Source organism: Phyllobates terribilis, unplaced genomic scaffold, assembly GCF_046119375.1.
Source record: "Phyllobates terribilis strain yellow unplaced genomic scaffold, ASM4611937v1 Scaffold_11__3_contigs__length_659146591, whole genome shotgun sequence".
NCBI lineage: Eukaryota > Metazoa > Chordata > Amphibia > Anura > Dendrobatidae > Phyllobates > Phyllobates terribilis.
Genome location: NW_027362771.1, coordinates 438,527,665 through 438,544,130, shown reverse-complemented (window position 1 = coordinate 438,544,130; position 16,466 = coordinate 438,527,665). Strand labels below are relative to the sequence as shown.

Sequence of the window (16,466 nt, the reverse complement as noted above, 5' to 3'; positions counted from 1 at the left end):
CTTTATAACATCTGTAGGACTGCCACATACTCTGAGCTTGACACCCTGGGCACGGACCGGGTCACAGCCACTTGGAAGACTACAACCCCCATCTGATCCGGCTCCGGGTATTCCCCTAAAGAATATGGCCCAGGGGGCGCATCATATATATATATTATCGCTATTATTATAGACTTTAATACCACACTGCTGTATATTATGCCTTTTAGACCCTTGCTGTAATGGATATACAAAAACAGAAGAACCAGAGGATTTCATTAGACCCGGACTGCCATAGGGGCATCAACACGGATGACAGTACCTCTGTGAAATCCCTTAGATGATGTTGTCGCTATTGATTGTAGTATGTAAGGAAACAGAAGGTGGATTACCTCCATTCCTAGGTATTCCATCACTACCCCAGCTCTGATTTACATGGCGCACATATACATGATATAGGGAGAACTATACCTGACAGATTAGCAAACCATTGCGGTTTTCTTCCAGAAATACAGTAGCATAATCTTGCTTGCTGACTTCCCCTGGACCCCTTCCAACAGAGACATCCAGGTAATGAGGCAGCCAGAGTCAGTTTGGTCTCTGTTCCAGCAGTGTTCGTGTTTTTAGGCAGACACAAAGGCTACTATGTTATTGTGTCTTCCTAAGAAAGGTACTGCTGGAACGGAGCCTTCCCAAAGCCCAAAGTGACTCCTTCTGCCTTATCATACTGATGGCTCTATTGGGGACTTCATCTAAATCCCATTTAATGTGAACTGACCCAAAGGCAGTTAAAGAAAAAATCTGATGCATCAACTAAATTGATCAAGGTCCACCCTGCTCGTACAAACCTTCTTATGAGTGGCCGGTGAACATTTGCTGGATAAAAATGTATTCTGACCCAGTGTCAGCGAAGGCTTTGTAACCAGAGGCGCTGTACTCGGTCTTGCTCCAATCTGGAGTAAATGGACATCTTCCAGCAGGGCTGTGACGGACACACCAGGCCTCACATGCTCCAGGTGGGACTGCAACTTAGCAATTTCATCGTGCCTCTCTTGTAGTTTATCGCTCTGAAAATTATCAGGGGGGAAAAAAAAAAGATAATACTGTAAAAACAAATATACTTCATTATTGAAATTGCACTTCCATGTTAATGATATGCAAATGATGAAAAAATGGAAACAACATTTTCTACACATCGACAATTATATAAGGCGCACTTACAGTGCCTACAAGTAGTATTCAACCCCCTGCAGATTTAGCTGGTTGACACATGCGGAATTAACTTGGCATTGTGACATTTGTACTGTAGATCAGCCTGGAAGTGGGAAATGCACTGCAGCAAATATTGTTTTTTTTTTTTTTTTGTTTTTTTTTTTAAAACGTTAAAAGTTAATTCAGAGTGTCATTTATTATTCAACCCCTCAAACCACAAGAATTCTGTTTGGTCCCTCTAAAGTATTAAGAAGTAGTTCAGGCACCAAGAATAATGAGCTTCACATGTGTGGATTAAAGATCTCTTTTGCCAGCCTTTTCTGACTATTTAAGACCCTCCCCAAACTTGTGAACAGCACTCAGACATGGTCAACATGGGAAAGACAAAGGAGCATTCCAAGGCCATCAGAGACAAGATCGTGGAGGGTCACAAGGCTGGCAAGGGGTACAAAACCCTTTCCAAGGAGTTGGGCCTACCTGTCTCCACTGTTGGGAGCATCATCCGTAAGTGGAAGGCTTATGGAACTACTGTTAGCCTTCCACGGCCTGGACAGCCTTTGAAAGTGTCCTCCCGTGCCAAGGCCAGGCTTGTCCGAAGAGTCAAGGCTAACCCAAGGACAACAAGGAAGGAGCTCCGGGAAGATTTCATGGCAGTGGGGACATTGGTTTCAGTCAATACCATAAGTAACGTACTCCACCGCAATGGTCTCCGTTCCAGACGAGCCTGTATGGTACCTTTACTTTCAAAGCGTCATGTCAAGGCTCGTCTACAGTTTGCTCATGATCACTTGGAGGACTCTGAGACAGACTGGTTCAAGGTTCTATGGTCTGATGAGACCAAGATCGAGATCTTTGGTGCCAACCACACACGTGACGTTTGGAGACTGGATGGCACTGCATACGACCCCAAGAATACCATCCCTACAGTCAAGCATGGTGGTGGCAGCATCATGCTGTGGGGCTGTTTCTCAGCCAAGGGGCCTGGCCATCTGGTCCGCATCCATGGGAAGATGGATAGCACGGCCTACCTGGAGATTTTGGCCAAGAACCTCCGCTCCTCCATCAAGGATCTTAAGATGGGTCGTAATTTCATCTTCCAACAAGACAACGACCCAAAGCACACAGCCAAGAAAACCAAGGCCTGGTTCAAGAGGGAAAAAGTCAAGGTGTTGGAGTGGCCTAGTCAGTCTCCTGACCTTAACCCAATTGAAAACTTGAGGAAGGAGCTCAAGAATAAAGTCCACATGAGACACCCAAAGAACCTAGATAACTTGGAGAAGATCTGCATGGAGGAGTGGGCCAAGATAACTCCACAGACCTGTGCCGGCCTGATCAGGTCTTAGAAAAGACGATTATTAGCTGTAATTGCAAACAAGGGTTATTCCACAAAATATTAAACATAGGGGTTGTATAATAATTGACCCACACTTTTATGTTTAAAATGTAATAAAATTCAACTGAGCAACATAACTTTTTGGTTTGTAAGATTTATGCTTCTGTTCATAAAACCTACTCTCGTTTGCAGTTTGAAGGCTCTAACTTATTTGCATCTTATCAAACCAGCTAAATCTGCAGGGGGTTGAATACTACTTGTAGGCACTGTATATATAATGTCATATGTGTTCTGTTGTCATATGGTTTGTATATATGATATAAAATGAGGGATAGTCCTAATGAAATACGTTATTTAGGAAGGGTTAAACACTGTGGGATCCACCTCAGTCTCCATTGACTCTGCGCTTGAGGACACTCATTTTAAATCTAAATTGTATTTTGTGAAATAATAAAGCATGCGGTGTAAAAACGCCGGAATAATTATGACGGTGCACATAAGTGCGTCTTAAAGAATGATATGTGTCCATAATACGGCGCACTGAATGTGACATCATAAAGAAGGGGAATGCGCTTCCAGTGACAAATCACGTGACGGAATGAAGAAGTCACATGGATGTGTCACCACTGATGGGCATAAGTAACAGATAGGAGAGGTTGAGCCATTAATAATACGTCACAATAGGGGGGAAGCGCTTTTAAGAATACATCACTGCGTGCACACAGACGTAAATTGGAAAGTGGCCATGTACGATACACCAGCCAATAATGATGTAGCATGAAGCGTGCAGTGCTGGACGTGGACACCATGAACACTGTGGCACGCGTTCCACGACACGTGACAGTACATGTAGTGATGAAGCCTAAGCCAAAGTCACTGTCCTCCATGCGGTCTACAACCAGAGTATCAGTAAACCAAGCAATGTGAACAGAGGTCTAAGATGGTACACATGCAAGAAATAGGAGCATGTTCACACTAGCAAAAAGAAGCAAAACCTACAAAAGACAAAAAATATATCTCATACCCTACCATCATTATATATAAATGTAAAGCAAAGTTGCATATTAAATATAGGGTACTTAGTGAACACCTGCCAGGAATTTACCTGTGATCTTATTAAAGATGTGAATCACCTTACCCCATCCACCTTTGAGCAGAACCCTATGAGTACTGAGTGACGGGCATAAATTTTAAGAATTTGTGCAGGTTTATAAGCAATGTTAACTTGCAGACAAGAGTACACCGCTTCTAAACAGATGTTATCCTGGTGGACAGAACATACAGAAGCAAAGGTTGCCCAGATGGGCAGTATATACATATTCTATGCAGATGTCTCCCAGTGAGCAGGGTATAGTGAATCTATGCAGGTGATGCCATGATCGGCAGAACATACAGGTAATCCGCAGATGTTGCCTCGGCAGCCAGAACAAGGATTCTATCTATGCCCATGTTGCCCTGGAGAGCAATACATACAGTTTGCATACAAATCAGGGCTGTGGAGTCGAAGCCCATTTTGGTGGAGTCAGAGTCAGTATAAAATGAACCGACTCCTAAAATATATAATAAATTGGGTTCAGTTGTTCAATGCAGTTTGTGGGGAATATTTTTTCATACGAGTTTGGGAAAGTTATGAAATGTCCGATAAATGTCTGTCCTATTCCTGATCTAAGGGTCTAGACTTTTAGCTGAGATGAATCTGTGCTACAGTAAATTTATCACTTAAACATGAGCCATGAATGAGGGAGTCGGACTCAGAGACATGGAAATTGAGGAGTCAGAGGTTTGGCTTACCGACTCCACAGCCCTCATACAAATATGGCCTTAATGGACACAACATACAGAAAACATACAGAATCTATCCAGATGTTACCCTGGGCAGAATATACAGATTCTATGTGGATGCTGCCCTAATGGACAGACATCCGTACTCAGTGATCGATGCTGCATTGATGGGCAGAAATTATGCGACTGCTACCTTGGCGAGCAGACACATGGACTCTATTCAGACGCTGCTGGGGTGGGCAGACAAATTCTGTGGAAATGTCGCATTGGTGGGCAGAGAAATAATCTTGGTGGGCCAGACATATGGATTCTATGCAGATGCTGCTGTGGGGGGGGGCAGAAAGAGTTTATGTAGATGTTTGGAAAGAATAAGGGAAAAACCCCAGAATAAGATACAACTTTTAATAGATACGGACATTGTAGCTATTGCCAGTATGTCGCACCTTCTGATACTTTTTCCAGTGCTACCACTAAGAGGACTTATAAGAATATGTCATTTGCCAATTGTAAGACCGTTGGGGTTATCTATATGTGCATCTGTACATGCCCCAAGGACTACATTGGCAAAACAAAGAGACAACTACGACACCGAATTGGGGAACACATTGGGGATATTAGAAATAGTAGGGACACTCCCCTTGCTAAACATATCAATGAAGTCCATCACAGTGATCTTTAGTCCTTCTCTTTTCGAACAATATAAACTGTTCCTGTCTCCACTCACCAGGGAGATTGGGATAGAAAAATCCTACAGCGTGACTGTAGGTGGATATTTTGGATGGAATCACTGACCCCCTCGGGTCTAAACGAACAACTCAATTTTTCTAGCTTCATTGAGCCTAATCGGTAGTTATCCATACGACATGAATCCTTTCTAAGCTTTTATATACGTCATTCTTGACCTTTCCAAAAATTTGAACTGTCTGTGACATCATATCAGATGGATCTTTATTTGGACATTACATAATTATTAACTAGACATATATGGGCCTTTCTTGTATTTACCTGCTTCTCCCCTCTCCCCTCACCTAATCTAATCCGTATTCATTTCCCCAAACAAATCTGCTGCCTAATTTTATATTAGTATATTACTTTATGTCTTCACCCTGTAGAACCTGCCACTGGACTGTACACACATCTGCGCTCCACTATTGACTAAGGGTGTGAGCGGAATCTTATAGACGATATAACGCCAGTCTGGGGCGGAATTCTCCCCACCCCCACCCAACGATAGTGATGTCGCTGGAGCGCATTTGCGTTCCACCCTTGATATTGAGCAACAAATTGGTCCATGCTAGTTGGGGGTGGGCCTGGAAGCCGTGTCATTGGTACGTGTCACCGGAAGCTGCGTCACTGGAGCGCAGCTGCGTTGCACCAGGACGCGGCCGGAATATCCAGCAGCACATAGGCTCACGCTAGTTTGGGGCGTGACCGGAAGCCGCGTCACTGACACGTGTGACCGGAAGTCGCGTTATTGGAGCGCAGCTGCGTTCCACCAGGACGCAGAGGCAAAAAGTCAATTGCCTTATTGGGTATAGGAGCATGATGGCTCCTCTCGAATATGACCTTTAGACTCCTGGCTCAGATTGGTGGGTGGCTTTTGGGCGCGCTATTGCGGCTATATGAATGGGGGTATCTGCTACAATGGGGAATCAGGCATTCACTCTGATGGCTCATGGCGAATACATAGCTATTGCCGATGCTCCTACTATGGTGTATCTCCTAATCTGTCCCCGGATGAACCCTGAATGAGGAGAGGGTGAAACGCGTTGGGATAGCTGTTGGCATCATCTATGCCTGAATTTTTGGGACCTTTTTCCTATGCACTGGTGCAACCTATAGGACTCTGTCTGAATTGAATTATCTGGCCCTTATCTGCAAGCATTCTACTACCTACTTCAGATAAGTTCATTTTGTTCTCTCTTAGTATTTTTGAGTGTGTCTTTCTTTTTTTGAGATTATTGTGTTAGAACCCTCCTGTTTGTTTTTTTCCATCTTGCGTTTTGTGGTCACGTGTCCATCGGCCTTTATATTCCAGCTCCGCCCTTTTGGCTGTGCTGGACTTCAGTGTTTGACTGTTTCTCTAGCCAGGTGCTTCGATGCCTTTCTCTGTCAGTTCGCTTGGTCCTTCTGGGACCTCTAGTACCTTTTTGTCAGTTTGTCTTTTTGCGTTCTGCAACAACTTCTCTGTTTAGGAGGTGTCCCATTTTTGTCCCAGTCCTTAGTACTTTTAGGGACTCCTTCCCTTATGCTATAGGTCTTCGTTCAGACTAGCCGAGGACTAAGGCGGGTCTGTTCGCTAGGAACAGGCAGCCCGCTACATTGTGGGGATTCAGCTTAGTCTTACTGTAGGGACAGCTTTCCCTTATCTTTCCTTAGTACTTGTTGCAGATCACAACAGTACGTAAAAGCCCAAAAAACTGAAAGGAAAGAAATTCGGGGATCAGTATGGTTTCCGTCCAGGATTTGGCTCAAGGCTTGCAGGGATTGTCTCTGGAGGTGGCCGAGCTACAGCAACACGTGAGTGGCTGTTCTGGAGCGCATTTTGTGGAACCCAAGGTAGGTCTGCCTGATGTTTTTTTTATGGTAAACAGCAAGATTTTTTTTCCTTTAAAAATGCTTGGTTGTTATATTTTCGTTTGAGACCAAGGTCCTCTCTGGGAATGAATCACAGCGCATTGGTTTTATTATGTCACTTTTGCGCAATGAACCACAGGGGTGGGCCTTTTCTCTCCAACCTAATGATCCATGCTTAAGGTCTGTAGAAGATTTTTTTTTCTGCTATGGGTCTATTATATGACGATCCTGATAGAATCTCATCTGCTGAGGCAGAACTCAGGCGTATGAATCAGGGGTCAAGTGATGTTGAAAATTATTGCACACACTTCAGAAGATGGGCTTCAGAAGTCTTATGGAATGATCCTGCTCTGAAATTTTTATTTCTTGCTGGTCTGAGTGAAAGGGTTAAGGATCTGCTAATTGCATTCCCTGCACCTGAGACTCTGCAGGATGCCATGCAATTAGCTGTTCATGTGGACAGGAGGCTGAGGTTCAGGCAGAATGAGGTAAAGACTCCTGTAATGTCAGGTACTAGTCCCCAGAAAATCTGCTCAGACGGCGGAGAACCGATGGCGGTTGGGGCGATGTCACTCCGCTCACAGGAAAGAGACCGGAGGTTTGCTGAGGGATTGTGTCTTTATTGTGGTAAAGCTGGCCATTTGATTAAGTATTGTGAGCTTCGTTTAAGTAAAGAAAAAAAATAGGTCAGGTACGCCCGTATTGCTTGTTTACGCTCTGCAGGAGTATTTCTTTCTGGGAGTACTACTTTGCAGGGAGATTTGATTGAATTTCAGGTATTTGTGGATTGTGGTTCAACACTTAATGTGATTGATAAAGGGTTTTTGGAAAACCTTAAGCTGAAATCCAAACCTTTGTCATCACCTATTTCTGTGATTGCAATTGACAACACTCCCTTGAAATGTATTACTCACAAGGTTGCTGCATTTCCCCTCACTATCAAATGGAGTTCACCAAGAAATTTTGGACTTGGTTGTATTAGATAATTTACCCTCTCCGGTTGTTCTAGGATTGCCTTGGTTAAAACTGCACAATCCTTTACTGGACTGGTCTACTAATGGAATTAAGTCTTGGAGTCCGAAGTGCTATGATAAATGTTGTAATGGTCGCATTGCGGCTGTGGAAAAAGGGGAATTACCGGTACCTACTCAAGATTTTTGGAGGGTTTTTTCGGAGGAGGAGGAGTCGCAAGTTTTACCTCCTAATAGGGATTATGATTGCGCCATTGAGTTTGTTCCGGGAGCTACTCTTCCCAAGAGTTGCTTGTTTAATCTGACTATCCCTGAAAGAAAGGCCTTGGAGGAATACATACAGACTAGTCTGGCTGCTGGTCACATTAGACCTTCTAAGTCGCCTGTGGCAGTTGGATTTTTCTTTGTTAAAAAAAAAAAGGACGGCGGTTTACGTCCATGTCTGGATTTTCGTGAAATTAATAAAGATTACCGTACGCAATTCCTACCCATTGCCGTTAATTCCTGACTTGTTTAACCAGCTAGTGGGGGCCAAGTGGTTCTCTAAAATTGATCTCTGGGGGTCATAGAATTTGTTACGAGCGAAGGAGGGTGATGAATGGAAAACTGCTTTTAACACTCCGGTAAGTCATTTTGAGAATCTGGTGATGCCTTTTGGTCTTACCAATGCACCTGCATTTTTTCAGAACCTTATTAATGACATCCTGAGACCTTTGATTGGTAAGAATGTGGTTGTGTATTTGGATGATATTTTGATTTATTCACCAGATCTAGAGTCCCATGGGCAGAGTGTATGTGAAGTTTTGCAGTTATTGAGTGATAATTCACTCTTTGCTAAGCTGGAGAAATGTGAGTTTGCTGTGCAGAAAATTAGTTTTTTCGGCTACATTGTCTCCAGCGAGGGCTTTGAGATGGACCCGGTGAAGGTTCAGGCGGTGCAGGAATGGCCTAGGCCTATTTGTTTGAAATCTATACAGAGATTTCTGGGTTTTGCCAATTATTACAGGAAATTCATGTTACGCTCGCGCCCGGACTGACTGGCGTGAGCGTGATTAGTGATCCCACTGCACCATGAACCGAGGAGTGCCTGGAGGGGCGTAACTAAGTATCAACCCAATCCGACCAAGGTCGCACGCACGGCAGCTTAGTCGACTCCGTGGACCAAGGAGTGCTACTCCAGGTCAGACCCCGGTCACAGTTGTTGACCCACACCGGGGAATGCAGGAACAGGCAGGTTAGACTGGCATACAGGCAAGTGGGTATTGGCAAGTACGGCTGGTATGCAGACAGGTGGGTACTGGCAAGCACGGCTGGTATGCAGACAGGTGGGCACTGGCAAGCACGGCTGGAGTGCAGACAGGGAGATACTGGCAAGCACGGCTGGAGTGCAGACAGGGAGGTACTAGCAGGTTGGAGCGCAGGCTGGATAGGGTCCAGTAAAGACTGGGAGACAGGTACAGAGCCGCAGATGCGGTAGACAAGCAGAGTAAAGCGAAACCGCCGGAGCGGAGGACAAGGCAGACCACAGAGGAACTGCTGGTGCGGTGAGCAAGCAGAGCGGAGCGAAAACCGCAGGTGCGGTGGGCAAGGCAGAGCAGAGCAAACTGCCGGAGCGGTGGACAAGGCAGAGCAGAGAGAAACCGCCGGAGCGGTGGGCAAGTCAGAGCAGAGAGAAGCCGCCGGAACGGCGGGTAAGTCAGAGCAGAGAGAAGCCGCCGAAGCGGTGGGTAAGGCAGAGCAGAGAGAAACCGCCGGAGCGGTGGGCAAGTCAGAGCAGAGAGAAACCGCCGGAGCGGTGGGCAAGACAGAGCAGAGCGAAACCGCAGGTGCGGTGGACAAGGCAGAGCAGAGCGGAACCGCCGGAGCGGTGGGTAAGTCAGAGCAGAGAGAAACCGCCCGCCGGAGCGGTGGGCAAGACAGAGCGGAGCGAAACCGCAGGTGCGGTGGACAAGGCAGAGCAGAACAGGGCTGAAGGTGCAGGCAGAGAGGACAGGGCTCTGTTCACATGGAACAGACAGGAAAATGCAGGAAGATGGCTAGAACACAAGAGGTGGATACGGAGGAAGGGAAAAGGGACAAGCAGAACCAGATACACACAAGGTACTTACTATGAAGTAGCGAGTGGACACAAAACTCACAAACAGAAGTACAGAGACAACGAGTTGGAGTTAGGTGCAGGTTCAGATACTGCAGGAAAAGGGAAGGTACGGACATAGAGAAAACAGGTAACAGGCTAGGATACAGTTCAGACAGGAACTGCTACTGCAAAGAGATACAAGAGCGAGCCTGGGTATACAGCCCCCAGAGTGGCGGAACAGACTAGAAGTCAGAGATAACAGGCCTGGGTATACAGCTCCCAGAGATGTCGGAAATGGACAAGAAGTCACAGATAACATGTCTGGGTATGCAGCCCCCAGAGATGGCGGAAACAGACAAGAAGCAGAGCTGGACCTGGCAACTTCAGAGTCAAGAAGAACACTGAATGTTATTGTTGCTCAGGCCCCCCCTACTGGGTGGAGGGGGTTTAAATATCCAGTGCCTCACAGCAATAGGCTGGAGACGCATTAGGGGTGCGCCCACAGCAGCTATAAGAATCAGGAAGTAACCGGGACGCCACCCTAAGCAGTCAGTCAAGAGACATGCACACAGCATGAACTGGAGCAAGCTTTGCAGGCTGGACTGACAGGTAAGATTGCGGTCTTGCATAGTGGGAGGTGGTGCACTATGCAAGCACGCCGCCAGGGATGTTACAATTCATTAAGAATTTTTCTGTAATTGTTAAACCCCTAACCGATCTCACCAGGAAAGGTGCGAATACGGTCCAGTGGACTACTGAGGCCATTGAAGCATTTGAGTATCTCAAAGAGAGGTTCAGTTCTGCCCCTATCCTTATGCAGCCTGATGAGACCAAGCATTTTTTGGTTGAGGTCGATGCTTCATCAGTGGGGGTTGGAGCAGTTTTGTCTCAGGATAACAGGGATGGAGTACATCCTTGTGCCTTCTTTTCGAAAAAATTTTCGGAAACCGAACTGAATTATGATATTGGAAATCGGGATTTGCTGGCTATTAAACTCGCTTTTGAACATTGGCGTCATTGTTTGGAAGGCGCTAGATTTCCTATTCAGGTTTTCACAGATCATAAGAATTTGATCTATCTTGATGCTGCCAAGCGCTTGAATGCCGTCAAGCTAGGTGGGCACTTTTTTTTTTCTCGGTTTCATTTTTCTGTTACCTATATCCCTGGTACTAAGAATGTTAAAGCCAATGCTTTATCTCGCAGCTTCTCTCCTATGGTCGGTGCTGAGGACGAGGAAAGCATTTTACAGAACGGAGTTGTGGTGGCGGCATTGTACTCCGTCTTGGAGGATGGGATTCTGAAAGCTCAAGATGATGCCCCATCTAACACTCCCCATGGGAGGTTGTTCGAGCCTAGAACCTTTAGGAGAGATTTGTTTGTGGAGTGTCATGAGTCTCGGTTGGCAGGTCATCCAGGAATTTCTGAGACTAAGAGACTTATCAGTCGCAGTTTTTGGTGGCCTGGATGGCAGAAAGAAGTCATTAAGTGGGTGCGTCAATGTACTGTGTGTGCTAGGTCAAAGGCTTCATATACTCCTGCTGTGGGGTTGCTTTGCCCTCTGGAGGTTCCTAGTGCGCCTTGGACGCATCTCACAATGGATTTTATTACTGATCTTCCTGTGTCAGAGGGTTTTACTGTCATCTGGGTGGTCGTAGACCGTTTTAGTAAGATGTGTCATTTGGTTCCATTCCTTAAGTTGTCCTGCGCCAAGACACTCGCTAAGGCGTTTGTTAAGGAGATTGTCAAGCTTCATGGCGTTCCCACGGATATTGTTTCTGATAGAGGATCTCAGTTTGTAGCTCGCTTTTGGCGTGCTTTTTGTGACAGGTTGAGAGTCCATTTGTCAATTTCGTCTGGGTATCATCCTGAGTCTAATGGACAGACTGAAAGAAAGAATCAGGATGTAGAACAGTTTTTGCGTTGCTTTGTGGCGGACAATCAAGAGGTGTGGTCCGAGTTTCTGCCTCTCGCAGAATTTTCTCTTAACAATCATACATCCTCATCTGCTGGGTGTTCTCCTTTTTTTTTTTGTACTGGGAGACATCCATCTTTTGGTTCGTTCTCCAAATTGGGGTCGGCGGTGCCGGAAGAGAATTTTTCCTGTGATTTGGAGAGAGCTTAGACTAATGTACGTTGCAACCTTCAAGAGGCTAACAAGAAGTCCAAGAAGTATTTTGACAGGAAATGAAAAGAGGTTTTGTTTACTGTGGGTGACATGGATTGGTTGTCCTCAAGGAACCTGCGGTTGAGGATTCCATCTAAAAAAATGGGTCCTAAGTTTGTGGGTCCATTTAAAGTGCTTCAGGTTGTTAACCCGTCTGCAGTTAGGTTGGATGTTCCTACTTCCTGGAAGATTAATCCTGTGTTTCATGTTTCCTTGTTGAAAAAGGCGGATGTATCTGATAGGGATGCCACTGTCTCAGTTCCTCCTGTGATGGAAGACGGCGAATATGAAATTTCTTGTATCTTGAATTCTAGATGGCATAAGGGAGATTACAGTATCTTGTCTCCTGGAAGGGTTTCGGTCCCGAAGACAATTCCTGGGTAAGGACGGATGATGTCTCTGCTCCTAGGCTTTTTAAAGCTTTCCACAAGATGTTTCCGGATAGGCCTGGGCCTGGAGGATCCTCATAAAAGAGGGGGTACTGTTAGAACCCTCCTGTTTGTTTTTTTCCATCTTGTGTTTTGCGGTCACGTGACCATCTGCCTTTATATTCCAGCTCCGCCCTTTTGGCTGTGCTGGACTTCAGTGTTTGACTGTTTCTCTAGCCAGGTGCTTCGATGCCTTTTTCTGTCAGTTCGTCTGGGACCTCTAGTACCTTTTTGGCAGTTTGTCTTTTTGTGTTCTGCAACAACTTCTCTGTTTAGGAGGTGTCCCATTTTTGTCCCAGTCCTTAGTACTTTTAGGGACCCCTCCCCTTATGCTATAGGTCTTCGTTCAGACTAGCCGAGGACTATAGCTAGGAACAGGCAGCCTGCTACATCGTAGGGATTCAGCTTAATCTTACTGTAGGGACAGCTTTCCCTTATTTTTTCTTAGTACTAGTTGCAGTTCATAACATATTGATTATCTCTTCTTGTATATCTTTTGACAGAGACCAGACTATATGCAGCATTCCGAGTATATGCATGTAGACAATTCATTTTTTTATGGGCGGTACCATTGCATAGGATAAAGAAAATATTTCTATGTTAATGTATGTTTGGTGCAAGGGCCTAATAGGGCAAGTAAGGGACAGCCGACGTGGAGCGGAGACACCAAATTGTCTCGCTAGGGTGATAAACGTCCGCTGTTAGGCAGGGTCAAAGCTGTTTTAGGATTACCTAGGGCCAGCCTGAATGACATAATCAGAACATACTCTTTATCAATACCCTTTTTTTTGCACAAACACCTTTTTATGTTTTTTGTCCATTATGTGACCATTAGTTGGTCTTTTAAAGTATCTATTAAAAGTTATATCTTATTCTGATTTTTTTTCCTTATTCTGTCCTCCAATATACCCTAGTTGTTCTAATATTGCCCTTGGCAAACGTCTGTTTTTTTATGTAGATGTTGCCTTGACAGGAGGACATACAGATTCACCTACTGAAAGAGGTGATGCGGCTGCTTACTGCAACACGAGTAATGCAATGGAAGAGTTTATAATTCAGCATAGTTTCCCTCCTCACTTGGGAACAAAAAGGGAAGTTGAATCTCCCCTGTGTCCTAGATAGAGGGGAAGACAGAAAAATTAAAAAAAGAGAAATAATAAAAGCAGAGAAGCCGTGCAAGAGCAGCTAGGTCTGCCGCCTCCAGGACAGTGACTGCAGGAAGGGTATAGCTGGTGGAAGGAGCAAACACTTCACTACTTAGTTGTTGCCTCCTAGAGGCAGGAGATAAATTCCTGTAATTAGCAAATCACACTTGTTTCGTCTAGGAAGATAATAGCACATTCAATTAACAATTTTTTCTTATTTGTTTATTCCTGACAGGGAACCCTTTTAAGCTAGAAAGCAGGCAAACAACAAGACCTAAGGAAGAAAAATAGAAAATAATCATCCCTGTAGATGCAAAATTACTTACCGTTTCTAAGCTCCTGAATTTCTATATTGGAAAAGCGGAGAACCGCAGACATTTATAGCAAATCAGTGGTAAGCAAAGCTCCGCATGCACAGATGCTCTTGTCAGTCACATACTGACTGGAAGATACAGGAGCAGCTGGAGGTGGTCTCAGCAATACGACCCAATATTCAGCATGCCATAAATGTCTATGACCCCTTATAATGCAGGAATAACAGCAGTGGTTAATAGCTGGATACCTGTATTTTGTACTGCTCCATGGCATCTTCCAAGGCGGCCAAAAAGTCCCTATTCTCATCTTCCAACCTCTGGATTTTATTCTTCAAAGTTTCAATACACTTGTCCTTATCTGTGTCACTTTCAAAGCTTAATGCGCCCTTCAATAACCAGGAAAAAAATTTGAAGAGATTTTTTGATTGTCAAACAGTCACATTGCTCTGAAATTAAAGGGATTTTAACAAAAAACAGTGTCACCTCCGAAACCAGCGACTGGCAGCAGTAGTCTCATGGAAATCTTGCAATTTTTACACTACACCTAACATTAGGCTGATAATTATGTAGAGATCACTTCTCAGCAGACATCCCACTACCATTACAGGTAAGATTACATTTGAAACCCCCGACCCCTAAACCCAAAGATTGCACCATTCACAATACGCCAAACTTATAAATATGTGTCTGGTGTATTCTTTATTATTTTTGTGCCATTTTTGGCCTTTTTCCATACTATGTTAGCCTCACACAGAGCAGCATAGTTTGATGACAGATCATAGCGGTTATAGATGCAGATACCTTACTTACTCCCCAGAATTTCATGAGAACATTAATGCAGGAATTCTAACAAAAAAACACATTACTAATTAGGAGGTCACCAAAATCCCTTTCATTTAGCTCTATTCATTACAGTTAGTACATAATCAAAAGTATATGTGTGTGTCGTGTATCCACCAGATTATGAAACCTACAAATATGATACACAACATAGATAGATAAGTTTAAATTAAATTAGAACTATACAACCATTTATATAGTCTCTATAACAGCAACACTTTGTGTATTACATCCAATATATCCTAAGATTTATTATTTATGATTGTAGCCGTATATTAATTCTATCCCACACCCTCCGCATTTTTTCAACTTGTGGGGACATGCTCTCCCCTTCTTTTAATTATTAGATTTGTTGAAATAAAATCTTTCTTAATTTAAACTTATCTTTGTTGTGTATCATATTTGTAGGTTTAATAATCTATTTATTACACTACAGAATCCGGTTCATTTGCCTTTTAGTAGGACGAGGCGAGACATCCAAAGTCAGACTACCGGCCTCTTCCACTAAGGAATTAACGCTTTATGGCTAAACTGCCTATAACTACTTGGTAGACAATTCTGCCAGCATAATTGGAGTCAGGGTTGTATCCAAGCTGCCTATAGATGTAATAGAATACAGATGCTTCATGACATACAAGCTAATGATTTCCCTGCGGCTTGCATCTAAAATCTTCTCATTCCCATACTTGTATAGCAGGGAAGAGATAAACGGCCACAGAACTGCAGACATAAAAGAAAATCTCTTTTCATATCATTCACAACTGCATTAAATACAATGGTTTTACAAATTACATTTTTTTTTCATTTGCAAAGGGTTTTAGAAAATGGGCAAAGATTTAGAGTGGCCTGCACTGCAGTCGGAAAAGTGGCACTTAAAGGTAGAGGTATGTATTCAATTAACGATGGAGGGACCTGCCAACTATCTAATGTGTATGGGGCTTTCCTGATACTCCCCTGACGGCACGTGCCGGGGGAAAGTAGGGAGGGCATGTTGGATTCTCATAGAAGATAAGCAGCCACCAAGAGATGTCTAGAGGTAGGCGACTCCCCTCCCCCCATTGGGAACATATGCACGCTCAGCTGAGCCCAGCATGCATGTGTATAAGGTGAAATCGGGAGGGATAGCAGTCTGCCAAGGCCAGCCATCTAAGGTTTAGCATCACCTAAAGCCAAGTTCCGTAGGCCATCGATTGATAGGCTTCGTGTACTCGTCCACATCTCCGCTGGGTGTAGGCGCTCCCTTCTAATGCATGTACTCTTCTGTACCAGACTGCATTTTTTTTTTTTGCAATGACCAATGTTCTGTGTGTAAAAACACCCATGTGCACTAGCACATTGGCTACAATTGGTCCGTGTGCTATTCGTCGCATATATAAACCAAAAATATGCTTGTCAGAAAGTGCCCTTAAAAGTCCTTTAATAGGGCAATGAAACCTGTTGCTGCGCCGTGTTACTGAATATGCTGCACAGTGCAGCGAATGTGCCATTATTGATGTAAAAGGAATCTCTCAGGAGGTTTTTGCTATTTAATCTGAGAGTAGAATAATACAGGGCAAGTGAGCCTGATTCCAGTGGTGTGTCTCTTAGTTTACTGGGTGCAGCAGTTGTGGCACAATCAGTTTTTATATGTAGTATGTAGCAGAG

General features: G+C 44.3%; 1 protein-coding gene across 1 annotated transcript in view; it reads right to left on the bottom strand.

The window, feature by feature from the left end:
• Positions 1-16,466, bottom strand: part of KIF7 (kinesin family member 7) — an 81,738-nt gene that overhangs the window by 53,174 nt on the left and 12,098 nt on the right. Inside the window, exons 6-7 of the mRNA XM_073653251.1 lie at positions 14,231-14,368; positions 828-1,046 (exon numbers count right to left, since the gene is read on the bottom strand). Coding sequence (XP_073509352.1) covers positions 828-1,046; positions 14,231-14,368 — 357 coding nt within the window. The remainder of the gene's footprint in view (positions 1-827; positions 1,047-14,230; positions 14,369-16,466) is intronic.